This window comes from Ochotona princeps, chromosome 26 (genome assembly GCF_030435755.1).
Source record: "Ochotona princeps isolate mOchPri1 chromosome 26, mOchPri1.hap1, whole genome shotgun sequence".
Lineage (NCBI taxonomy): Eukaryota > Metazoa > Chordata > Mammalia > Lagomorpha > Ochotonidae > Ochotona > Ochotona princeps.
Window position 1 is genome coordinate 2,591,060 of NC_080857.1, and position 26,161 is coordinate 2,617,220.

The 26,161-nt window shown below is 57.2% G+C and overlaps 1 protein-coding gene across 2 annotated transcripts; it reads left to right on the forward strand.

The window, feature by feature from the left end:
* DEGS2 (delta 4-desaturase, sphingolipid 2) lies at positions 1 to 25,439 on the forward strand. Of its 2 annotated transcripts, none has more exons than XM_058655413.1 (3): positions 1 to 119; positions 23,303 to 24,045; positions 24,971 to 25,439. In XM_058655413.1, the coding sequence occupies exons 2-3, from the start codon at positions 23,329 to 23,331 to the stop codon at positions 25,136 to 25,138; spliced, it is 885 nt and encodes a 294-aa protein (XP_058511396.1). In that variant the 5' UTR covers positions 1 to 119; positions 23,303 to 23,328; the 3' UTR covers positions 25,139 to 25,439. The 2 variants fall into 2 exon arrangements, with proteins under 2 accessions (XP_058511396.1, XP_004584588.1); XM_004584531.3 differs by lacking the exon at positions 1 to 119 and adding an exon at positions 11,999 to 12,318.
* The last annotated feature ends 722 nt before the right edge of the window (positions 25,440 to 26,161 follow it).

Here is a 26,161-nt window from a genome sequence, read left to right on the forward strand (position 1 = left end):
CTGATTGCCATGGAGACTTTGCCCTCCCAGGTTAGTCCCTCCTCTCTGGGGCAGCTGTATCAGTGGAGTCACCCGCCACACCTGCGCTTTGCGGCCCGCTGCCTACAGTCCACTGTATGGTACGTGACTGGTTTTTGTGTCCCTCTGCGGATCTGCACCACCCCTCACCTGCCCGGCCCTTGCACATTTTCTCAGACTGAGACCTGAATTTCACATGTTGGAAGGCACCCTGGGAAGCGGGAAGAGTGCCCAGTGCTCACTTGCCTGGCACTGGGCCCTGGCCGTGCCTGAGTGCCCCTTGAGTCCGGTCTTGTCCTGAGGCTGCCAGGAGGCACTGTCCAAGCTGAGAGCTGTGTCTTCACACGGGGGTTCCTGGGGGCCAGTGACTGGGCCGAATGGGATGCGCAGGCTCTGAGTCGGGGAAGAAAGCTCTGGGCTGGCACTACCCTTGTCCTGTGTTGGCCATGAGGACCCAGAGAGGAACAGGCTCGGCAGGCTTGGGCAGGTGCAGCTGTCCCACAGAGCTAGGTGAGGACTCATGGTAGGCGCTCTGATTCCCACCATGCAGGAGCCAGGCTCCCTGTGGTGCAGGGGAAGACACCCCCCCCCCCCCGCCCTTCCCCTGCCGGAGAAGGTCATCCTCCCTGGCCTTGGCCCTCCGGGAGGAGCCTGTGTGAATGGAGGCAAGCATGCAATGAGTCAGGGAACGGGGCTGCTGAAGTTTTATTGTCATTTGATGTGAGAGAGAGGCCAGAAGCTGTGCTGGAGGAGCTGTGTCCTAAATCCCCTGGGTGATGAAGTCACACGGAGGATTAACTACAGATGCCAATCACTGCTCAGACCCCACCCCACCGCCAGGGGTCCCACCTAGGAGGGGCCTGGAAAAAGCTTCACCACCTCCCTTGGCCCAACCGGTGACACACTTGTTAGAGTGCCCAGCTTGCCTCTGTTCTGCCAGAGGCCTGCCAGCCCTAGCTCTGGCCCTGCCCCTGGGCTGCTGCAGTCCCGCCTCTGCCGGGCTCAGCTGAGGTCAGGGCCGGGTCGGGGACTCTCTCTGGGATTTTTCTTCCCTCTCCCCCTGTCGCATCCCCCCTTTCTATCTGAATCCCCCAAGGCCCAGTGCCCTGCTAAGCAGGCCAGGGGGCAGGGACCTGCGCAGCATCCCAGCTTCTCCCAAGACCCCTAGCCCCACCCCCTCCCGGCAGGGGCGTGGCCTGCGCACGGAACGCAACCGGTGTCTCGTTCCGGCCCACTTTTGACTCTTCACCTCTTCTCACTCCCCTTTCTCACTCTCCAATCCCAAACCGCCAGGAAAGGGTTAAAGTAAGAATTTCTTCCCTGAATTTCCACCGCCCCGCCTTGGATCTGCAATTGCCTGGTTGTCTGGGGCCTTGTTATCTTGGGCGGGCGCTGTGGCACGAAGGCGGGGCTCTGCTGAGTTACGGTGATTCACCCTCCGGATTAAGCCCTCCCACTGTCCTGCCTCTGGACACTCAGTGGCAGGGGACCTCCCCGCACGCACAAGGTGGCACACAGCTGCCGGACACACCCAGGTGTGCGCGGGCGGGGAACCCTCAGCCTGGGTACACACCCTGCCAGGGGCTGGCCCTGGCCGACCTGGCTGTGCGGTGGCTGCTAAGGGCCCAGCAGCGGCTCAATCTTGCAGGCTGGTGACCTTGCCCGGGCTGTTGCGGGGTGGAGGTGGCCTGGGACAGTGAGGTCCAGGAACACATCCGAATGTGAGGGCGAAGCCAGAAAAGGAGGATTAAAAAAAAAAAAAAAAAAACGATTAGTAGAAAGGTAGATTTACAGAGAGGAAAGACAGAGGATCTTCCATTTGCTGGTTCCCTCCCCAGTCGGGAGCTGAGCTGCTCTGAAGACAAGAGCCAGGAGCCCTCTCCAGGTGTCCCATGCAGGTACAGGGTCCAAAGACTTTTGGTCCATCCTCTGCTGCTTTTCCAGGCCACAAGCTGGGAAAGAGACTTTTTACAAATGTGCTTAGGCCCAGAGCTGCGGCCTGAGCTAACCCTCTGTCACGATCTTCCCATGCAAGCGCAAGGTTCAGATCCCAGCTGTTCTACTTCCGGTCCTGCGGACTGGCCAGTGTAAGACCTCTGATTTCTGTCTGTCCTTCTCTGTACATTGAAGGGCAGATTTAGGGAGGAGAGGCAGAAAGAAGATCTTCAGTCTGCTGTTCATTCCCCAAGTAGCTACAATGGCTAGAGGTGAGCTGATCCGAAGCCCAGAGCTTCTTTGGGGTCTCTCACATGGGTACAGGGTCCCAAGGCTTTGGGCCATTCTCTATTGCTTTCCCAGGCCACAGGCACGGACCTGGAAGGGAAGTGGAACAGACGGGACATGAACGGGCACCCACATGGGATCTCAGCACGCACAAGGTGAGGATTTAACCTCTAGGCTATGGCGCTGGGTCCCTAATCCTCTACTTCTGATCCTATATGGGTGCTAGTTCATCTCCTAGCTGTACCTCTTCCCATCCAGCTCCCAACTTGTGGCCTGAGAAAGCAGCAGAGGATGGCACAGAGCCCTGGGAGCCTCCACCCATGTGGGAGACCCGGAAGAGCTCCTGGCTTCAGACTGGCTCAGCTCTGGCTATTGTTACTTTTGTTGGAAAGGCAGATTTGGGCCCAGCATGATAGCACAGCTGCTAAAGTCCTTGCCTTGAATGTTCCAGGATTCAATATGAGTGCCAGTTCTAATCCCGGCGGCTCTGCTTCCCATACAACTCCCTGCTTGTGGCCTGGGAAAGCAGTTGAGGACGGCCCAAAGTCTTGGGACCCTGCACCTGCATGGGAGAGCTGGAGGAGGTTCCTGGCTCCTGGCTTCAGATTGGCGCGGCATCGGCCCTTGCAGTCATTTGGGGAGTGAACCATCGGATGGAAGATCTTCCTCTCTGTCTCTCCTCCTCTTTGTATATCTGCCTTTCCAATAAAAATAAATAGATGTATCTTTAAAAAGAAAAAAGAGGCAAATTTACAGAGAGGAGAGGCAGAAAAATCTTCCATCCGAAATGGCTGCAATGGCCGGAGCTGAGCCAATCTGAAACCCGGAGTCAGGAACTGCCAGGTCTCCCACACAGGTGCAGGGTTCCAGGGTGCAGGGTCCAGACGCAGGGAGCTGACTGGGAAGTGGTGAAGCCAGGACAGGAATCAGCACCAAATGGGATCCCAGCACTTGCAAGGTGAGGATTGAGCCACTGAGCCGTTGCGCTGGGCCCTCGTATGTGAATTTTAAAGGGAAGGCTGTAGAGACTGAGAAGATGATGTGATCTTCCTCCCGCTGGTTCACTCTCCAATGTCCATAGCAGCCAGGGCTCCATCAGGGTCTCCTACGTGGGAAGCGGGGCGTCCCTGGCTGCCTCCTAAGATGTGAGTTAGCAGGGAGTTGTGGTCAGGCACGAATCAGGAAGCAGCTCTGGTGCGGGATGTGGGTGTCACAAGCCATGTCTTAGTCATGTCAAACACCTAGCCCTGTCACCCTCTGTCTTTGGGCAGATATAGACCCAGTGGGCACTAGAGACCTGTCCTGGGGAGGTGTCCCACTGTGGGGTGTCCTGGGCTCACCCCTCCGGGCACTGGCGCAGCCTGCAGCATGGTGAGCCTGGGTACTAGACAGACACCCACCTGGGCAGCACCTTGCCCTGCTCAGTGACGGGCTGGACACGTACAGCAGTCCCATCCCTCAGCAGGGCAGGCCAGTGACCTCCGTATCATCCATGCATCCTGCCCTCTGCTGGGACCATGCCATTCAAGCCGCCAGCGGCTTTCAATTAAGCGCAGGCACATTCCTGTGGCTTGGGGTTCAACAGGGCTGCCCTAATGGGCAGTTTGTCACTGACATTCCTGAGAGAAGGGGGCAGGTGACCCTGGGCCCACCAAGGGCCAGCACCCAGGTGGATGAAGGGACTGGGTGAGTGGGAGAAGGAGGTGTCTTCGCTGGGGCTCCGTGTGGAGAGGAGCAGGTAGCAGGGGGAGCCGGGCTGGATGAGCCCCCATGGGCCATTACACGGCTGTCTGGGTCTGACCTTGCCAGCTCAGGGCTCAGGATTAATGGCCTGAGTGGGGAAGGCCGAGGATGTGGACTCTGGGGTGGGGAGTTTGCATATGGCAAGGAGAGGCCAGGTTCTGTGCACTGCCCTGGCGTGCGGTGAGGAGGCCGCCTGCGCTGCTGGCCATCCGCGACCCTGTCCCATGCCAGACACTGGGGTTCCCTACAGGGCTTGGCTCTCCCCAGGAGGCTGTGAGGACTGCTCTTTTTCTTTGTTCTTGAAGATGTATTTATTTTTACTTGAAAGACAGGAGAGGCAAGACAGAGATCTTCCATTGGCTGGAACCAGGAGTACTGGGAGCCCCACTTGGGTGCAGGGTCCCAAGGACTTGAGACATTCTCCGTTACTTTCCAAGGCCATACACAGGGAGCTGGATCGCAGGTGGAGTACCAGGGCATGACCTGGTGACCATATAGGACGTGGGTGCCGCAGGCGGAGGATTAGTGTACTTCACCACCGTGCAGGCCTGAGGGCTGTGCTTGCACTCAGGTCTTGGTGACTGTGCTTGGTTATTTCTCTGTTTGACAGGCCCAGACGTGAACTTCCTGGGTCTAATTAAGACAGATATATGAATGTGTAGCTGTAGTGGATGTTGTGGAAGAGGTACCCAAAGCAAATGGACCAAAGTATATTTTAAAAGAAATTATTGATCCTGGTGTGGTGGCCCAGTGGCTAAATCCTTACCTTACATGCTCTGAGATCCTATATAGGGGTTAGCGGTTCATGTCTTGGCAGCTCCAGTTTCTATCCAACTCCCTGCTTGCAGCCTGGAAAAGCAATAAAGGACAGCCCAAAGCCGCGGGACCCTGCATTCCTATGGGAGACCTGAAAGAAGCTCCTGGCCCCTGGCATCTTATCAGCTCAGCTCCAGCTGTTGCAGTCACTTGGGGGAGTGAACCAGCCGATGAAAGATCTCTTTCTCTGTCTCTCCTTCTCTCTGTATATCTGTCTTTCCAAAAGAAAAATTTAGAAAAATATAAATTATGTACCTTGTTATTTACCCAAAGGCAGAGAGTGTTGGGGTGGGGCTAGTCCATCTGCTCGTTTCCTCCCCAAGTGTATAACAGGCTAGGGAATGGTGAGGCCAGGAGCAGAAGTGGAGTACCCGGGATTCAAACCCATGCTCCCTGACGGGTTGCTGTTATTACCAGCGGCGGCTTAGCCCCCTGTGCCACAACAGCAGCCCCTCTTCATTCCTTGTTAACCAGGAGTCATTCCTCCTTGTATTATCAGGAGCACCTCTCTTGTTGGGAACGGCCCTGGGCGTGCCAGGGGCACGGGTGGCAACAAGGACATCCCAGAGGAGGGACACACAGCAAGTTCAATAGCGATCCATGCAATGACAGGCTGAAACATTTCTTCTGCCTGTGGTGCCGTGGCCAGGGTGCCCCAGGGCTGGTGGCAGCGCTGGCATGGACATGCCCAGGTGCTGCGTCATAGGAAGGCACACACCATCACATCCCTGCACACATTTGGTCATGCCAGTAAAGGGCCACGTTACTGGCTTGTGTATTTACTTCTTGTCGTTATTTCAGAGCACACACCTTCTACTTATTAAAGAAAAAACAAATTGTAAACTGCTCTGTGATGACAGCAGCAGGGTCATCCAACATGGTGATGATACCAAGAGGCCACGGGGCAGGGAGAGGTGTGGCATTGCGGCCAGCAGGTGAAGGGGACACTTCCAACAGCAGATCATCCTGCAAATGGGTGCCAGACCAAGTCTCGGCTCTCCAGTTCTGATCCAGCCCCCTGCTAATGTGCCTGGGAAAGGCAGCAGAAGTGTTTGGTCCCCTGCCACCTAGATGGGAGACCTTGCTGGAGCATCTGGCCCCTGCTTTTGGCCTGCCCCAGACCTGGCTGTTGAAGTCCTTGGGGATTGCATGAAAGATGAAAGATCTCCCTCTCACTCTGCCTTGCAAATCCATAAACACAGAAACAAAATAAATAAAGCATAAAGCTATAGAGCAGCCTCTGGGAAGTGACCGACCTCCACGGTCCATGCTGGTGTGAGCATGGCTTCATTGTTTGTATGATGACAAAGTTGCCTAACAGCTGGTTTCTTAGATGGCATCCCCATAGTTAAGCTGCTTGTAACTGTAAACACGTACTGGCCATAGTAATTTGGTAAGCTATAACCACAATATATTCAAATTACAAGCTTGGTGAGAGGGCTTTGACAGAATCAACAGGGCAGGCTAGGACCCATGTCACCTTTCCTCCTTTCTTTCTCCCCTACATGGTCCTTCGGGATGGATGCTGTGGTTTTTGAACTGGCTGTTTATTTGACAACCCATCTGTGGAACTTGCTTCATGGCACAGTGAGTTGGGCCACTGCTTGCAATGCCAGCATCCTTAATGGATGCTTGTTCCAGTCCTGGCTGCTCCACTTCCCATCCAGCTCCCTGCTTGTGGCCTGGGGAAGCAGTTGAGGACAGCCCAAAGCCTTGGGACCCTGCACCCGTGTGGGAGACCCAGAAGAAGCTCCTGGTTTCAGATTGGCTCAGCTCCAGCCGTTGCGACCGCTTGTGGAGTGAACCATTGGAAGATCTTCCTCTCTGTCTCTCCTCTCCGTATATCCACCTTTCTAGTAAAAATAAATCTTTAAAAAATTTTTTTCTTATATATTTGAGAATCAGAGTTACAGAGAAAGGGAGAGAGACAGACAAAGGGAGAGAGAGGTTTCCCATGCACTGGTTGTCTCTCCAGCTGGTCACAAAGGCCAGAGCTGGCCAGAGGGAAGCCCGGAACTCCATCTGGATCTCCCACGTGGGTGCAGGAACGCAGGAACGCAGGGACGCGGACCATCTTGTGCTAGCAGGATCAGGACTGGAGCAGCCCTATGGGACGCTGCTAAGGGGGCAAGCGCACAACTCCTGTAACCATCCTGGAATGTTCTGGGAGCATTAGAACTCCCAGACACTAAACAGGACCAGTGCCTCCAGAAACTTGGATCCCACGTTTTGAAAGAAAAGCTACCCTTTCTCTGCACACCCACCCTCTACGTTACCCTCCAACTGCCAGGGAGCAAGGCCTAGCAAGAATGAAATGCCTGCCAAAAGCCACAGCAGACCCCGCGCAGCTCCCGCTTCCTCCACTCCCCACCCTCTGAAAGCTCAGAGACCCTCAAACAATAAAAGGCCTAACCTGCTGAGAGCCTGACCCCTGCTCAATGGTCACCCCCTTACACACGGGTACATGGGCACCCCCTCTGGATTAATTTCTAATAAATACAGTTGGCTATGCATCTGCTTCCCACTTGCCTTTCTGTGCCTCTTTCCCAATATTTGGTGCTCTACACCTGTTCCTAACAGCTGTCACTGCAGGAAATGGCTTAATCTGCTATGCCACAGTGCCAGCTCCCAATTTTTTAAAAAATGTGTTTGAAAGAGAGAGAGAGGAAGAGAGGGGGGTGCAATATCTCCTATCCGCTGATTCACTCCTTAAATGCTCACAAGCCAGGGCTGGGCCAGGTTGGAGTCAGGAGTCTGGAACTCACTCCAGGTCTACCCAGTACATGAGGCAGCCACCGCCACCTCCCAGAGGCCACATGAGCAGGAAGCTGAAATCGGGGCAGAGCTGGGGCTCGAACCCAGGCCCTCCGATAAGGAATGCTAACATCCTGAGCACAAGCTTAGTCGTCTCACCAAATCGATCTTTTCATTGTGCCTTTTCACAGACTTCTTCACATGGCCTTGTGCATGTGGTGTGGCCTACTGCTCCCAGGACTGGTGAGTAAGCCAGTCTGAGATGAAGCCCAAGAGAAGATGGCTCCACTGAGCAGGGTAACCGCGAGACTCAGAATAAGCCAGTGACGGTTGGACAGTGTGCTGCTGCTTTATATGTAGAAGGAGCCCTCCTAAAATAACTAAAAAGCAAGGAAACCAGGGCTCGGCAATGTGGCCTAGTGGCTAAGGTCCTCGCCTTGATCCCATATGGCCGCTGGTTCTAATCCTGACAGCTCCACTTCCTCTCTATCTCTCCTCCTCTCAGTATATCTGACTTTGTAATAAAAATAAAATAAATCTTTAAAAAAAAAAAAAAAGCAAGGAAACCTGTGCATCAACACAGTCACTTGTTATGACCAAGCCTGTGCCAGGGCTGGGCAGTGGTGTGTTTGTGGCAGATGGCTTCGTTGTACATGTGAGGACTCTATTGTTCTTTGGTGTTTTGTTTTTGCTTTTTTTAAAGATTTTTATTTTCATTACAAAGTCAGATATACAGAGAGGAGGAAAGACAGGAAGATCTTCTGTCTGCTGATTCACTCCCCAAGTAAGTGCAATGGCCGGTGCTATGCCAATCTGAAGCCAGGAGCCAGGTCTCATGTGGGTGCAAGGTCCCAAGGCTTTGGGCCATCCTCGACTGCCTTCCCAGGCCACAAGCAGGGAGCTGGATGGGAAGTGGAGCTGCCGGGATTAGAACTGGCGTTCACATGGGACTCCGGCTGCTAGGCCACGGTGCCTGGCCCAGGTGGTATTTTGTTTTTGTTTTTAAAGATTTGTTTTTTGGTCCGGTGCCATAGCATAGTGGTTAAAGTCCTCACCTTGCATGCGCCAGGATCCCATATGGGATTTGTTTTTATTGGAAGGCAGACATACAGAGAGGAGGAGAGACAGAGAGAAAGATCTTCCATCCAATGGTTCACTCCACAAGTGGTCGCAACAGCTGGAGCTGAGCCAATCCAAAGCCAGGAGCCAGGAGCTTCTTCTGGGTCTCCCACACGTGTGCAGGGTCCCAAAGCTTCGGGCTGTCCTCAACTGCTTTCCCAGGCTACAAGCAGGGAGCTGGATGGGAAGCAGGGCCACTGGGATTAGAACCAGCGCCCATATGGAATCCTGGTGCTCAAGGTGAGGACTTTAACCGTTATGCTATGGTGCTGGGCCCTGTCCTTTGATGTTCTAGCAGCCTCTGTGTTACCAAGGGAGAGGGATTTTCCAGCTGCAGTACTGCCTTCTAAGACAATCATACACGAGGTGTGTCATTGAAATGCCGATTCAGCATGTTTGTGTGTGTGTGTGTGTGTGTGTGTGTGTGTGTACATTTGAAACACTTATTTTTTTTAAGCTGGTGTCTGCATCTCATATGCATGCCAGTCCATTTCCTGGCTGCTCCACTTCCCATCCTTGCTCGTGGCCTGAGCAGGGAAGATGGCCCAAAGCCTTGGGGGCCTGCACCTGTGTGGGAGACCCGGAGGAGAGTCCTAGCCTGTAGCTTCCAGTTGGTTTAGCTCTGGCTATGGTGGCCTTTTGGGGGGTGAACCAGCGAGTGGCAGATCTGTTTCTTCTTCTCTCTGTAATTCGACCTCTCAAATTTAAAAAAAAAAAAAAAACTTAAAGAAAAAAATTAGAAGGAAAGGGTAGGGCCAGTGTGGTTGTTCCAGGCTAATCTTGTGCCTGCACACCAGCATTCTGTACTGGTTCCTGTCCCAGCTTCTCTCCTGATCCAGCTCCCTGCCTGTTACCTGGGAAAGTAGTGGAGGATGGAGGCCATGGGCCCCTGCATCCAGGGGGAGACCTGGAGGAAGCTTCTGGCTCCTGGCTCTGGACTGGCTCAGCTGCGACCATTGCAACCATTTGGAAAGTGAACAGTGGATGGAAGAGCTCTTTCCTTTACTTTGTAAATCTGCTTTTCCAACAAAAGCAAATACATCTCTTTATAAAGGGTTATCTTGCGCTTCGTACAGTAGCCTAGTGGCGAAAGTCCTTGCCTTGCATTTGCCAGAATCCCATATGGTGCCAATTCGTGTCCTGAAGCTCCACTTCCCTTCCAGTTCCATGCTTGTGGCCCGGGAAAGTAGTTGAGGAATTTATTTTCATTGTAAAGTCAGATCCACAGAGTGAAGGAGAGACAGAAAGATTTCCATCAGCTGGTTCACTCCCTAAGTAGCCATGGCCGGAGCTGAGCCGATCCAACGCAAGGAGCCAGGAGACTCCTGTGGGTTTCCCATGCAGGTGCAGGGTCCTGAGGCTTTGGACCATCCTTGACTTTTCCCAGGCCACAGGCAGGGAGCTGGGTGGGAAGAGGAGCAGCCGGGACTGGAACCGGTGCCCGTATGGGATCTGAACATACAAGGTGAGGACTTTGGGCACTAGGCTACTGCGCAGGGCCCAAAATAAATAAATCTTTTAAAAAAGAAAAATGTTATCTTTTCAATGAATTGTTTTTATGAACAATTTTAGATTTTTAAAAACCTTTTCATATCAGAATAGTTTTATGTTCACCAAATGACAAATATGAAGCAGTACAAAAAGTTCCTATACACCCACACCCCACTTCCTCATTGTTAAATAGCAACATTTATTAGTAAGCTATATTTGTCACAATCTATAAACCACACCTAACTTCCTCGATTAGTACATCTTGTATTAGTCGCGACTAATGAGCCACACCCCGTTTCCTCACTTGATTCACCCCCACTCTCCATCCTTCCTAACCGTCTCAGCCACCACTTGTCACCATTCAGCTTTCAGACTCAGCAGCTCTTCCACGTGTCAGGGAGAATGCGAGTATTTGTCTTTCTGTGTCCCATCCATTTTGTTGCAGACGACAGAGTTTCATTCTGTCTTATGACAGAGTAGTATTCCAACACGTGTCTCTACCCCTGGGTCTCAGGAGGACAGCTTGGCTGGCTCCATGTCGTGACCCCCGTACTCCAGCATCCGTGCAGGGCCTTAGCGCCCTGGTCTCAGCCGGCCTCGGCAGTCCCTGGATTAGGAGCTGTGTGTGAGCGCTTGTGTTCCCATGAAGCACTCCTGGGTGCTTCAGTTGTTCCGGGTCGGCCCCAGTGCCTCATAGGTAAAATGAGGGCATGGGGCAAGCTCTGCACGGCCGGCATCCTGGGGGCAAGCTGGGTAAGGCTTCAAATGCCATCAGGAAAGTCTCCCACGGCGGGGGGGGTGTCGCGAGGGTGGGTCCCCAAGCCGAAGGCCCTGGTCTCAGATGTGCCTCAACTCAGGGGCTGCAGTCCCATCCCAGTCTTCCCTCCACTCCCATCTGTGAGCCCCGTTTCCACCTCTGTGAAGATGTGGCTGGTGGAAAGACTTCCAAAGGCCCTTTCAGCTGGGCACAGAAATGGCAGTCTGTCTAGGGGGGTGCGAGCTTCCTGTCTTCAGGTCAGTGCCAACCAGGGTGGGTGCCCCTGCAGGGCTCTGCAGCAGGAACCAGCGACAATGCTGGGCTCTGAGTGTCTCATCCTGAGGTGGGCAGTCTCTGTGCCCTCCAACTCTCTCACTGCAAACACAGGGGCTGGCACCTGCCGCCATAAAATGCCTCTGTCCTCCTTCCCAGCTCATACCAGGATTGTCTTTGGCTGCAGGCTCAGGGAGGCCTGCCAAGTTTGCCACACCCTTGGGCTATGGCCTTGGCAGCAGCAGGAGCCAGCCTGGGTTTGCCCCAGGTCTGAGGCGGCTGCCAGCAGGAATCAGGTCTTCTGGAACCCCCAGGACTGAGTCGGAAAAATCCAGAGGAGCAGGAGGAGAAAGGGGGGGTGGCTCTGTGCTGGGCACAGCCGGCCCTCCCCTGCCTTGGCTTTGCTCTCTGCTACCACAGCTCCTCCTCTATTCGCTCAGTGGTCAAGGCCAAAGCACCAAAGTCCCCTGTGTGGCCCCCAACCGGCAGGGCCAGCTACGGCAGCTTCCACTCTGAATCACGCCCCTACCTGCCTCCCCGCCAGACCTCTAGTTCCTGGAGATAGGGGGCGGGTGTGACTCACCTGGCGAGGGGTGTAACAGAAAGTCTCAGCTCAGTGAGCCCGGGAGGGTGGAAAAAAGCAGCCGCAGCGGGAGCCTGGCGCCCCCATTTAACTCCTGGGCGCCCAGCTCCGTCCTGCCCGCCAGTCGCACGCGCGACCATCCCTGCTCCAAAGTGGGAAGGAGGGAAAAGGGTCTCTGGTCGGGCGCAGTGCCGGCCGCAGTGGATCACGTACGGGGAGCAAGTCCCAGTTTTGCGTCTAGGCAGCCAGAGCCACCGCGACTGGATCCGGGCCGGACGCGAGCCAGGCTCCCGCGGCCTCCACCGCAGGGCACTACGGCCCCGCCCCCGCTGGTAGCCTTACCCCGCCCCGGGCACCTGAACTGGTCCCGGGCTGCCAGGGCGCCGAGACAGGTGAAGTAGAGCGGGGCCGAGCACCGCGCCCCGTGCTGCGCTCCGAGCCGCGCTCCCCCGCGCCACCATGGGCAACAGCGTGAGCCGCACCGACTTCGAGTGGGTCTACACCGACCAGCCACACACGCAGCGGCGCAAGGAGATGTTGGGTGAGCACAGGAAACGGGTGCCCACCGGGGGTGGGGCACCCCAGGGCCGAGATACCAGCCGGCGCCAGCGTTCTCGCGCCGGGAGGGTGGAAACGCCGCCGTGCCGCCAGTCCACCCCAGGTCCCCAACTGGGCTCCGAGTTTCCCCGCTGACGCCTCTGCGTTGGTCTTGGAAACCCCAGGACCCCGAGGACCCTAGCCGGGGTGCCCCACCAGACCGAGGTCTCCGCGGCTCCGGACCGGAGGGGACACAATGGCCCAGGTTGGCCCTAGGGGATCCTGTTGTGGTTACCGCTGACCGGCTGCAAGCCATCTGCGGGTCACCTTCAGTGCGCCCTGGACCCCTCGGCCCGCCTCAGGTGTCGCCAAACCCGCCGCGAATGACTGCGCTCAGGGCAGACCAGCGCTGGAGGGGCGGCGGGTGAGGACCCATACTATCTTTGAAGAAAAGTAGAGATTGCACCCAAACTGCTGCACGCGGGACTGCTCCCAGGGAACCATGTTCTCTGGGTGACAGCCCACGCCTACACAGGGAGCCATCCTCCCTGAGCGACTTCTGTCAAGGGGCTGGTAGGACTGTTGTCTCCTGCCATCCTCCCCCAACAGGCTATTTATCCACAATTTTCCCTACACCGGGGCTGGGCACTTTTTAATCTTTCTTATGTTCTCCCAATCGGATGGGTACAATAGTAATTCGTGGTGGCATAAGGTGCATTTATCTGGGGCTTGGTTTCAAAAATGGACCATTTCAGTTTCTTTTCTCTCAGAATTGGGCTTTTGCTTGAAGTGTGAGGACACTGCACGGGTTATTAACCCTCCATGTGTCCTACTGGTGCCGACATTGTAAATGTTTGTAGGTTGTCTTGCTTTGGCAAAAGTGTTTGACATGGATTTCTTTTTGATTTATTAGAGAGAGAGAGAGAGAGGCCAGGGGCAGCCCAGCTGAAGCCAGGAGCAGGGAACTCCCTCAGGTCTCAGGGCCTGAGCCCGTCACCACCGCCTCCCAGGGTGTGGGTCAGCAAGCAGCTGCGGTCAGGAGCCAGGACCAGCATTGGGGTGCTAACAGCCACCAAACCAAATGCCTGTCCTCGTTAAAAAGATTGTTTTCTACACGGTGTGATTAATCTATGAGATGACATGATATTAATACTGGGTTGAATTGATTGGCCCTTCTCTACTCTGTCACCGTGCTGTCTTCCTGCCCCGCCACACTCTCCAGAAACCCCTGTGACCCGCTGAGGTGGGAGCTCTGAGCTGGGAGGCCCCAGGACGGGCTGAGGCTGCGTTTCGTTTGATTTGAAAACAAAAAGCTCAGACCTGGGTAGGCTTCTCCAGGAGATTGACAGTGAGCGGGGCACTCGTGGTGGTCTCCCAGTGTCCTCCTCACACCTGTGCACCTGCTGGCAGCAGCTGGAGGGGCTGGGCTTGGGCGTGAGCAGGCGCTGTCCCTGACAAGGGCGGGCATCTTAGCCACAGCCCTAGGCGGGGAGTAAGGGAGGAGCAGGAGGGGGACAGAGTACTGCCTCTGTGGGCGTCCTGCCGGGGTGTGCAGCACCTCCAAGGCCGGCTGGGGCTGCACAGGGTCCTGCACTGCCCCCAGCACGCATCAGGCCAGGAATGGCCAGGAGCAGCCACCGGAACTCACAGGCGACAGACCAAGAGCTGGGAGCAATCCAGGCACCCAGGACTGCAGCCTCAGTAGTCCAGTCTGCAGAATGGACACAGTCACACTGGCTGGCTGAGGGGGTGTGAAGGGCGATCTCTGAGGGGAAGGTGTCCAGTGGGGCCTTGGCCCCTCCCCAGGCTTGCAGGGGAGGGAGGTGGAGGGCTGAGGACCCCCTGCCCGGAGTTTTGCTTTACCCCCTTTTGCAGAAGGAGCTGTGGCTTTTCTTCTCCCACCCATGTTTGAGTTCATGAACTTGGAATGTGGTGTTTGCTCCCTCCCAGGCAGTTCTATAGCTTGAATGTCCTCCTCCCTGCCCTGCCGGCCTCTCTTGTTTAGCCTTGCCCAGTACTGTTCAGGTCTTCTTTCTGCGGGAGGCCCCCCTGACTGCTCTTGGGGTGGAGGCGGGGGGCCCTGGCCAGCTGGGAAGGACCTCTCCTCCAGGGCTCACCTCTGTGGCCTCAGACCATCAAGCTACAGTCACTCTGGGAGCAGAGGTCAGGAACTAAGCTGTCTCCCAGCAATGACTACATGTAGGGCCATGGGCCAGTTGGTGAACAGTAGGGTAAATGAGGCTGGGGCAAGGTGGGTGGGTGGACCCCAGCACCTGCAGTGCAGGGGGAAAATGAGGTGCTCACCCTCTCTCTCTGTAAGGATGGCTGACGGCGATGTGCCCCCAGCCAGGAGTGCCCCCGCAGCAGTATGCTGTTCCCGGCCTGGGGAAGCCTGTACATGATCCTGTCTGTGTCTCCTACTGGAGGAAGAAACAGAACAGGAAGAGAGAGGAGAGGCAGCTGGCCTGGGGACACAGGGAGGCAGGAGTGCCACTCAGGCTACTGCTGCCCTGGCCTGCCCGGCTGAGGCGGCAGGCACCGCAGATGCTCCATGATCTCAATCGCTGAGTCAGGGCCCAGGAAGTCCTTTCCAAGGTGCTCTGCAGATGGGGCCCAAGCCCACCTTCCCCCCTCTAGCCTGGGAAGGGGTTGGCTCCCCAGGGGCTTCCCTGACAGCTCCCCCAAGAACCACAGCTCCCAACTGGGGCCCGAGGCTGAGGGTGGCCTCCCGGTCGGTAAGCCACACCAGGTGTGGCTGTGGAAGCAGCCTTCGGATCTGTTTTGTTTGAAAACAAAGAGCTCGGCATTTTTTAAATTATTTTTATGAAAACAAGGCTCACATGGTTTTTAAAAAATCAAATCAAAGAGAAACAAAAAAACACAGGAAGTGGGACTTGGCAGTTGTGGGACTATTTGCTTTAGGACAGCCCTGGCTGGGACTCTGGGTGGCAAATAGTGACATCCAGAAGGGAATTGGCTGAGGCTGCAAGGGGGCTGCCCTAGGCTACAGGGCTCATGGGGCAAGGGGCAACGAAGGGCTCTGCAAGGTGGCTGCAGGGGCTCCTCCCAGCCCTGGAGCCTAGAGGCTGAGGCTGGCCAGGTGGAGTGCTTGGCCCTGGTTAGGGGACTGGGCTGGGCCAGGCTGTCACTAACCTGACTCTGCCTGCCCTGTTCATATCCTCCAGGGGCTCTGGCGCTAGTCTCTGCTCTGGTCTACCTGCCTCCCACAAGCTCTGAACCTGCCTTCTCTCCACATGGTCTTCAGCCAGATGGGTCATCATCTTCCCAGGGTCCCTCTGCACCATGTGGCGAGAACGCTCCTCCCTTCCAAATCTGCTGGCTTTCTGAGCTTTCTGTAGGTCTCAACCTAAGTGTTGTGTCCCCAGAAGCCCTCTGCAGCGCGCACAAGTATGCATAGCACACACAGGTGCAGACTTGCTGATACGTGTGCAACAAGTGCTTCCCTGGAAGTAACCAGCGATTTTATTCACAGCCTGTACCGTTCCTACCAATGTCTCCACCATGGTCAAGGGTGTGTAGCTGGGTGCAGAGTGCAGACACAGCCTCTGCCTATCCCCATCCCTCACCTTACTCTCGAGGGTAAGCCCTGTGCCTTTGTTCCCAGGTGTGATTCCGCCTTGGGTTGAGGGTGGTGCAGGAAGTGCCAACTCCCACTTCCCTTGAGTTTCCTTCTCCAGGGCAGCAACAGGCTCTCTACCCAGAGTGCCTGGCACAGTAGCGCTGGCACCTTCCCAACACCGTAGGCACCCTTCATCAAACGTCTGTCGGAGTCACAGCCCATGGCGCCTTCCTTCTGCTGCTACAGGGCTGGGTGGACAGCCGCCTGGACCAGAGTCCTTCCACGGCTGACCCACAGGGTTAGGGGACCAGGGCAGGTGTGAATCTGGAGGACACAGACCAGACCACCCGATTGCCCTTGCTCTTTTAGCTTGCAGTCATTTCTCCTCTTCTTCCCCCCTAGACACTTCCCATTTCCGGCCTGCATTTCAGCCCAGTGAGGTCCAGCTGGCTGCAGTAAGGCCAGGCTTCCCACTGGCAGCATTGACCAAAGCGGCAGTGTCCCCTAAGGTCCCCTCCCCGCCAAGGCCCTCGCTGCTGCCCTGGACCTGCTGGGCCTGATCCCACTGTCCCAGGTAACTACAACTTGTGTCGACTTTTGTTTTTGTAATAGCTTTATTGCAGGATAATTGGCATGCCATAAAGTCTATCTGTCTGAGGGCACTTTCCAGAGAAGTTTTCTGACACAACTGTAGACTATTTTCATGGCTCCAGAAACTGGAACCTCTCCCATCCACCTTTTCCAAGAGGTCCCCTTGTCCTTAGCCTGCAGGTGCCCTGCAGGCCCCAGCACCCCTCCCTGCTCTGCTCTGGGGCCTGCACCCTGCAGACCTTCGACACAGATTTGTCACAGGATGAAAAGCAGGTTTGGCAATGGTGGTGACTAGCAGGGAGGTAGGGTGAGGTGACTGGCTGTGAGAGGTACTTTGGGCCACTTTCACATTTTCCATGTCATACCAGCTCACCTGAGAGCCTCTTCCTGACTGGACTGGACTTGTCTGCGCACATGGAGGTGGGGAGGTAGAAGTTTTGAGCTGGAGGTGGAGCTGGCAGGAAGGCAGAGTAAGTAGGTTTGGTGCCTTTGGGAGGAACGACTGGTCAGGGGTCAAGGCCTGCAGCCAGGCGGGGCAAGGACAACAAGCAGCCACAGGCTGCTGTCTCAGCACTTCCCACCCTGACCGCCAGGGGTGCTATCAATGTGGAGCAGCTTTGTGGCAGGGGCTGGGATGTCAGGGCTTGGAAGGGCGTTTGGATGGATACTAAGACCATCCACTCTGGGCCAGGGACTCCTGCTTGAGATGACACTTGGCATTCTTGGGAAAGTGACAGGAGCATCCAGTCCTAATGCTGGTCAGGGCCAGGGTCTGGAAGCCAACAGGGGACAGGAGGGAGTCCTATGTTGTCAGCAGGCATAGAGGCAGGGGGCATGCCCTGCAGCTGGGCCCCTGTATGTTGGCTGTGGAGGATAAACGCCTGATAGCCTCCCTGCTCCATTGCCTGCCCCTGCCTTGGTCCCCACCCCGATGGCACAGCAGACCCATCAAGGACTGTGTTAGGCAAGGCCACACTCTGTCAGGGCTACAAGTATGAGAGGCCACCGCTGGAGTCGCTTGCACTGGCCCCGGCCCCAGCCTGCTCTGAGTCTGTCCCGTCTGAGCCTGGCACAGGCCTGGTACAGACCTCCCACCTCCTCCCTCTGCCTGGGACTCGCTGCAGCACAGATCTGCTACCTTCTCCCTCTCCCGAGGCCCAGTCTGAGTCCTCAGGAAGGGCGCTCCCTGCCAAGACATACACAGCCTGGGGGAGCTGTTGGGGTAGCTGAGGGGATAAGGTGGCAGGTTTGCAGAGGGTCAGGGGCTTGGAGTGGGCACATGGTAAATGGATGGGGCCTGATCTGGCATTTTGAGTGCTTGGTTACACAGAACCGTGCTCCAGGCAGCAGCCTGAAGAGGGGCCCCCTTCCTCCATTCTGGAAGGCCCTTGGAGCCAAGGCAAGCCTTCGCACGTTAGGATGGAGGCCGTGCTTCCTCATCTGACAGGCAGGTGGCTGAGCCTGACTGTCGCCCACTGGGGCTCAGTGGTGTGCAGCCCCGGGTCAGGGGCCCAAGACCAGTACCTGGCTCGGGCAGCCTGGCTGTGCCTTATTGGGCCTTTGCTCGAACTCCCTGGCCCTCCTTTCCATGTCGCACATGGACAGGGTGGCTGTTGTCCTTGGCCCGCTGTCCAACCTCCGTGGGCCTCACCTGGGACTGCTGCTGGAAAGCCGTCTGTGTGGGTCTTTAGCTTCAGTTCTAGGTGGCTCGCACCCTGAATTCCACGCTGCCCCATGGAGTGGAGAGAGCGGCAGGTTGGCATGGAGCCTGGTTGCTGCTGCCAGCTCTGGGGGCCAAAGTGGGCAGGGTCACAGCCCAGGTTGCTGATCTCCTACAGCAGCTCAGCTGAGCAGGTTCGCACGTCCAGCCCTCCTGGCTGGTATCTGACCCAGTCCTTCCCAACCTCCCACTTCTTGGTGTTCAGTGAAGGTGGCGCACAGGCCGAGCATTCTTCTGTCTAATTTTGTTCAAGTTCTTGAAGGAGGCTATCCCCTGGTGGGTCAGCACCTGAGCTTCTCTGATTCTTGCCCTGGGGCTTCCTTCTCTTTCTCATCAATCAAGAACCAATCCACCCACCCACCCACCAACACACCCACCCACCAATGCACCTATCCACCAACCCACAAACACACCCACTCACCCACCAGCCCACCCACCCACTCACCAACCCACTTATTCACCAACACGCCCACCAACTCAACCACTTACCAACCCGCCCATCTAGCCAACCCCTAACCCTCCAGCCAACTCCCCAGCCAACCCATGCTCTGTGCCCACGGCTTCTCTGTATGCCCTGCCCCAGCCCGTGCTCTACTCTGCCACCTTCCTCTCACTGTTATGCAGTGGCTTTTGCTAAGATGCCCTGTTCTTACCCAGGCCCGTGGGTCCCTGACAGCTAGATATGCCCAAACCAAACTCTCAAATTCAATGTGACCTCAGCCACACCTCTCACCTGCACTTACAGCCTGTGTGGCTGGTGGTCCCTGGCTCACTCTGGGATGCCAGCCAGGCCTCCTTCTCCCTCTGTGCCTGGCAATCAGGGTTGCAGGTGGTGGGTGTTGGCACATTTTCTGGATCAAAGGTCAAGTTTCCTCTGATGGCGGCCAGCCAGGTGGGCCATCTGCTAGCTGCTGCTCCTCCCAAGGGGTATCTGGGACGGTTCAGGGTGGCCCCAGCCCAAGGGGCCCTTTCTGGGCATCCCATTCGGGACCAGGGTACTCAGTAGGACCTCTACAGCCAGTCCAAGTCACTGCTAGACCCCGTGCTGCCCCAGGAGCTCTTCCTAAGCACATAGATCGGTGCTGTTCCGGGAGCATGTGGCCTCCCCACAGCCATGAGGGCTAGTGGAAGGCCTAGGATTCCTGGCACCTGCTGGTGGCTTGGAGGAGGGAGAGGAGGCACCCCAGGCCTTTGGCCACACAAGCCTACACTAGGGCTGGCTTGGAAGTAGTAAGGAGTACCTGTCCTGGAGATGCCAGGGGCTCTGTGGGCTCCCAGATGCCATGGCGGCTGTGGAGCAGGTGGCATGGGCCCCGGCTGGCCAGGGGACGACGGTGGACCCCGTTCCCTCTCTGCTGTGTCGTCCTCCTCTCTCAAGAAACCTTGGGTGAAGCCTCTGAGATGAGAGGACTGAGGGGACATTCGGGGTCTTCAAGGAGGGAGGGGCTCAATCCTGCTGAATGGGACTGGGGGAAGCCGAGCAGGGGGGTGCAAAGACCTCCCGTGCTCCCCTCCAGCTTCCCTGCCTCCCCCTCCCCACCCCCGCACCGTGCAGGTGGGATCTGGTCTTTATTGACAAAGGAAGAGACTGCCCCGCTCCCTGGCCAAGGTCACTGCTCTCTGTCTGGGGCTGCTGGGGTGGAGGGCCCCCAGGGCTGGATCCAAGGACCAGGAGCCTGGATCTGGGGCTCTCCTGCCTGTCGTTCAGCTGGTGCAGGTGTGGTCTGCCCCACCCTCTTACCCCAAGGCTTGGCCTCCTTCCAAGAGGAAGTAGGGGCCACTAAGTCCCAGGAAGCAGGTGTGTGCTGACTGCCACCCTGAGGCCCCCGCGGGGGTACAGGTATCCCTGGGTGGGAGGGAAGGCTGTGATCTCAGGTACATGGGTTGAGGGACTAAACCTTTGATTGCCTGGCACAGTGCCTGAGGAGTGGGTGACTGGCATGCCCTTCTCCTTCTCTGCCCCCTGGCCGAGAGACCCACATCCTGAGGTCCTGGTCCCTGCCGGAAGCACCTGTATTTCCTGGAATGATGAGGTCCCTTGGAAGTGTCCAGCCCCCACCCTGGTCATGGGTCCCCCCAGGGGCAGGAGGAACTAGATGCCCCACCCTGATCAGCAGCCCGGGGAGCCCTTCACACACATGCATGCATGCATAAATGTTTTCAGCTGCTCATGACTGGAAGCCCAGGGAGTGGCCCGCATGCCACGCCCAGCCAGGTCACCTGCATCCTTGGGTCTCTTACCTGGAGCTGTGCTCAGAGCACAGTGGAATGATGCTGGGCAAGTGTGTGTGCGCACAGGTATATGTGTGTATGTAAACGTGTGCATGGGTATATGTGTGTGTATGTAAGTGTGTGTGTGCACGGGTATATGTGTGTGTAAGCATGTGTGTGTGTGTGCACATGTGCAGGCTTGGGCACCAAGAGGGGCAGGACGGAATGCAGATGGGGTGTTGCTCCTTCCGGTCACAGTGGTCAGAATTTCCTGTCAGTTGCTGCTGGCGTGGTGGCCGGATGGACAGTTGTGAGTGGTCAAGGTCATTGGAACTGGGCCCTTCCGGAAGTCCTGGGGGAGAATGCTTCCCTACCAGCCTCTGCCAGGTCAGGCCCAGGAAGTGTTCTGCCCGCTTTGTGACCTCCTCCTGTGTCCCTCTCCCAGTTCTCTGATGCTGACACAGGGTGGCCCGCATCCCAGCCTCTGAGCCCGGGCATTCCTCTTCCTCCTGGGACTACAGGTGAGGGGAGAGGGCGTGGCCATCTCTGGGAGCTGGTTACTCTGTCTATGGCTAGTGCCTGAGTCCCCCTCCAGGGAACTGGCTCAGTACCCACCTGCCCGGGAGCTTCTCTGGAGGCTGGGAGTATTTCTAGGGTCCAACTGGGAGCCTGGCCAGGTCCCCTCCTCCTGCTCAGGCCCAGCCCAGTGCTTGGTGGCTGCTCAGTACTGACACTGTGGCGATGGCCACCACTTTCTGACAGCCTGGCTCCCAGCGCCGCCTCTGCTGCTTCCTTATGTCAACGCACCTGCCCTGCTGGCCTGGGCAACCTTGTACCTTATCACCAGCATTCTCTGGTGAGCTCAGCAATGTGGCCTTCAGAGCAATGTCAGCACCCCGAAGCTGTGATGTGTGTTTCTAATCTTTGTCCATCCTTGGGTGCTGGGATACACGTGGAGTGCAACTTACCACTTTTCTTTTTTTTTTTTTTTTTTAATATTTGCTTTATTTATTTCACAGTGTGACATAGAGACAGAGAAAGCTCTCCCACCTGCTCGTTCACTCCCCAAATGGCTCCAATGGCTGAGGATGGGCCAGACTGAAGCCCTGGACCCAGGTGTTCCATTTTGTTCTCCCCTTTGGGTGGCAGGGGCCCAAGGACTTGAGCCATTGGGTGCTTTCATCCAAGTGCATTGGCAGGAGCTGGAGCAGTGGTGGAGCAGCTGGGACTGGAATTAGTGCTCTCCTATGAGATGCTGGTGTTGTAAGAGGTGGCTTAACCTGTTGTGCCACCATGCTGGTCCCATGTTTACTGTCTTGCCGTGTGCAATTGGCTGGCATCCATTCAGGAGAATCACCACGTTCTGTCCCCAAACAGAGGCTCCTTGCCAGCCTGCTTAGCTCTGCCCTACCTCTGTACTTGGATTTGGCAATGCTTGATGTTCCATACACAGGCATTTGCTCTGTGCCAGGGAGGAGTGTGGTCTCTGTCATGGTTGCCCTCCTGCTTCCCGGCTGCCAGCTCAGCCACTTTTCCTGTATGCTGGCATTCACTTCTATGCTGTGTCTTTCTCCATGAGAGGCTTCCTTGATGAACTGGGACCAAAGGGTTCTAGAAGATTCTGTGGAGCTGGAGGCCCAGCCCCAAATGCAGTAGCCCAGGGTTGGGCTTGAAGTATCTGGAATGGGGCCTGTGGGCCAGGAAGGGCCCTGGAGCCCTGCCCTCCCTACAGACGAGTGAGGCTCACCAGGACATTGCCCATTTGGTTCAAGGCACAAGCATGGAGCTGCATGCAGGGAGGCCCCGGTGTGGAGGAGCTGCAGGGAGCAGAGAGCAGGGCTCTGCTCAGGGAGGCCGTGCTTTCCCATGTAGGCCGGGCTGTGGTTAAAGGCCCGGGAAATTAACTTCCCTCCCAGCCTCTCTCGGCACATATGGGACCCTTCTCAAGGGCTGACGCCCAGGGAGGCCCATCAAGCTACCTTATATCCAGGAGTATGAAGCTCAGAGAGGGGAAGGGGCGCACCTGGCCACAGAGAAGGTCAGGACCCAGCAGGGTTCTGGGTGACTTCCCTTCCCCCAAGGTGGGTGCTGGGCCTTGGCAGTGCTCAGTTGAGCTGGTCACCTGCCTACTGCATGCTGCTCTCAGATGGACACATTGTGTCATCTGGTCACTGGAGGCCCGCAGACACATGTGGTGGGTGGACCAGTGTGGCACCTTGGGTGTGGGTGGGGCTGGCTGAGCCTCCCTTCTTCCTGTGTGCAGGGGTATGGGGGGGACCCCCAGGCCACTGGGAGATTGCTGGGGTGGATCACTCTGGTGCTCCCAGGGCAGCAGCGGGGGGCAGGTGGGGGATGCACAGAGGAGCCTCTGGTGCCCTGCCCTGCCTCTGGTGGGGGGGGGGGGGGAACCGGCACCTGCCCCGTTCCACCCGGCTCTCTGGCTACTCCTCTGGGGGGCGGCCTCGGCTTGACCACCTCCTACTCACGTTGTTTTTTCCTTTTCTGTAAAACAAAATACAGAGAACAAAAGATACCCTGACAAGTGCATTCAGCGCGGTTTAGCCCATTTCCTGCAGGTTTTGTTTGTTTTAAGAACTAAAGCCCTATGGGGCATGCCTGAGGACCCCTCCTAAAACCTCCTGGGCTGTTCTTGCTGCCCCCAGCAGCCAGTCATCGGGGGCGTCCAGATGGTGGAGCCACTGTCTGAACCTCTGCCGAAGCACAGCGGGAGCCTGTGGCCTCCAAGCTGTGGCCAGGCAGGGATGGAGTTCAAGTCCACACTGCTGTCCAGGGGACTTCAAAGTCAAGGAAGCACGAGGGTCAGGTGGGGGTTGCCCTCCAGATGGGTCAGCCCGACTCAGGCATCTCCCCTTGTCCTTCCCACAGCCAAGTACCCGGCCATTAAGGCCCTGATGCGGCCAGATCCCCACCTCAAGTGGACAGTGCTGGGGATGGTCCTGGTGCAGCTGCTGGCCTGCTGGCTGGTGCGGGGACTGGCCTGGCGCTGGCTGCTCTTCTGGGCCTACACCTTTGGTGGCTGCGTGAACCACTCGCTAACACTGGCCATCCACGACATCTCGCACAACACAGCCTTCGGCACGGGTGCCGCGGCTCACAATCGCTGGTTCGCCGTCTTTGCCAACCTGCCCATCGGCGTGCCCTACTCAGCCTCCTTCAAGAAGTACCACGTGGACCATCACCGTTACCTGGGGGGTGACGGGCTGGACGTGGATGTGCCCACACGCCTGGAAGCCCGGCTCTTCTGCACGCCGGCCCGCAAGCTGCTCTGGCTGCTGCTGCAACCCCTGTTCTACTCGCTGCGGCCACTCTGCGTGCACCCCAAGGCCATGACACGCATGGAGGTGTTCAATGCGCTGGTGCAGTTGGCCGTGGACGCCACCATCCTTGTCCTCTGGGGAGTCAAGCCCATGGCCTACCTGCTAGCCAGCACCTTCCTGGGCCTGGGCCTGCACCCCATCTCGGGTCACTTCGTGGCAGAACACTACATGTTCCTCAAGGGCCATGAGACCTACTCCTACTATGGGCCCCTCAACTGCATCACCTTCAACGTGGGCTACCACATGGAGCATCACGACTTCCCTAGCATTCCTGGCTGCTACCTGCCCCTGGTACGTGGTTTCCTCTGTGTGTGTGTGTGTGTGTGGGGGGGTCCTCAGGCCACACTCAGGCTGCCTGTGGTCCTGGCAGGGAAGGCCTCAGGCAATGGCTCGGCTGGGGAGTGAGCAGACAGATCGGATCTCTTCCCAGCACATGCCATGAGGGTTAAAAAAAAGTCTGATGGGATTCGGGTGCACCATTGCTGGCTGTGTGTCCCTGGGCTGGCTGCTCACCCTCTCTGTGCCCGCTGTGACAGTATTGGTGCCAGTGTCGTGAAGGACTCTCTTGCCCCTCTGCCTCTTAGTGTTCTGGGGTCAGAGGCCTCTTCCTGGACCAGAGATGACCCAGGAAGGACTCAGGGGCCCTGCCATGGGGTCAGGTATGCAATGTGCATGCTGCTTCAGCTCCACGGTGCTGACAGCATGAGGCCCCACTTGGCCCTGGCCACCGCTACCCGGATCCTCCACCTGTGAAGCCAGTGCCGTGTTTCTTGTTTTACCCACCTCACAGCTGCAAGGGCTGAGGCTCACAGAGGCTGCAAGAGGCAGGGTCTGAGTCAGGGCCCTGCTGTTCTGAGCACACTGCTCTACCCAGCACCATCGCCCTCCGCTGCCGACCGCATCCCCAGGATGGGGCTGTGGTAGTGTTGCAGCAACAGAGGCCAGGAGTGCCTCCTGAAGGAGGCGGGCGGGTAGGCATTGTGTGTTAAGTGTGACGTGAGCTCTTCCACCTTCACGTGGACCAGGTTCCTTTGGGCCTATCCGTGCTGTCTGCAGGCAGTCTAGTGACTAGGTATCTGTGTGTGTGTCCACTGCAGGTGCCCACAGGCAGGTCCCCGTGAGCACCTGTCCCTGTGCACAGATGTGCCCGCAGGCAGGTCCCCGTGAGCACCTGTCCCTTGTGCATGTGCGTGTCCTGACCTGGCCCTCTCCACAGGTGCGGAAGATCGCGCCCGAGTACTACGACCACCTGCCGCAGCACTACTCGTGGGTGAAGGTGCTCTGGGACTTTGTGATGGAGGACTCCTTGGGGCCCTATGCCAGGGTGAAGCGGGTATGCAAGCTGGCAGAGGACCCTGCCTCCTCCCAGAGGCCTTTGTCCTGAGCAGACCCTGGGCTCCACCTGCCCCATGCACCGCTGGCTGCCACCTCGTGCCCCACAGCCCCAGCCCAGGGTGCACTGCATCAGAACCCCACTCTGGGGGGCTGCTTTGATCCCCCACGGAGCCCTGGAGGCAGCACCTGAAGATGACCCTCTGCACGGAAACTCTCGGCAGCTTTCTGGGCCTGGTGAGGTGAGGCTCACCCCACACTGTCCTGCCTGCTCCTTGCCCTTGGTCTCCATGGAGCTGACTTCTCAGCTGTTTCCATGCCCTAAATTAAACCCAGGGTTTATTTTCACTGCGCATAGATTTTGCCTCCAAGGGCGGGACTGGGTCTGAGCCTGGGCCCGCAGGGGCAGGCCCTAGGTGCCGGCAGGTGGAGGCCAAGGTCTCTACTCCGGTTCCTAAGGAGGGGGCAACTACAGCCTGGATGGTGTGTTCCCAGGGCCTGCCACTGTGGGGGATGGGAGTGGCCTCCGGGCTGTGGCAGTTGAGGCCTCTGCATGTCTTACAAGTCTGAGGGCCCCATCAGCAGCTGCTCCTTGTCCTGGTTGAGCCCTGCACCACACCTGATCCTGCCACCCTCACCTGTACTTGCCTAGCTCTCGCTTCCGCTTGTACCATCTGTGCAAGCCTTTTCCAGGCTGAGGAACAGGTCTGAAAGTGCAGGAACTGTCCCCTCAGCCAGTTTGGAGGGACAGGCACCAAGGAAAGCAGGCTGGTTGTATGCTGGGGGCACAGGCTAGACCTAGCCCAGGGCTGGCCAGAGCCCTGAAGCCAGGGGTTGGGATGGAGGAGAGCTGGCAGGCAGGAGCAGGTGGCAGCCAGGCACAGGGTAGGGCCAAGGACCACTCCCCACAGGCTGGGTGATGGAGGCCCATCTCTGCTGGCCATGGAGCCAGGCACCACAGTCCCTGGAGGATGACGGACACAATATCGTAAGCCCAGGGCTTGTTCTGCCCACAAGGACTTTGAGCTTGGGCATGCCCCTGCCTGTGCACAGGCCTGCCTCGGGGGCTGGAGAA

Excerpts from the sequence above, each read along its gene's own strand:
- DEGS2 (XM_004584531.3), top strand. The coding sequence starts at position 12,237 with ATGGGCAACAGCGTGAGCCGCACCGACTTCGAGTGGGTCTACACCGAC. Across the intron at positions 12,319-23,302 it reads GCGGCGCAAGGAGATGTTGG|CCAAGTACCCGGCCATTAAG; the intron begins GTGAGCACAGGA and ends TCCTTCCCACAG. Across the intron at positions 24,046-24,970 it reads CTGGCTGCTACCTGCCCCTG|GTGCGGAAGATCGCGCCCGA; the intron begins GTACGTGGTTTC and ends CCCTCTCCACAG.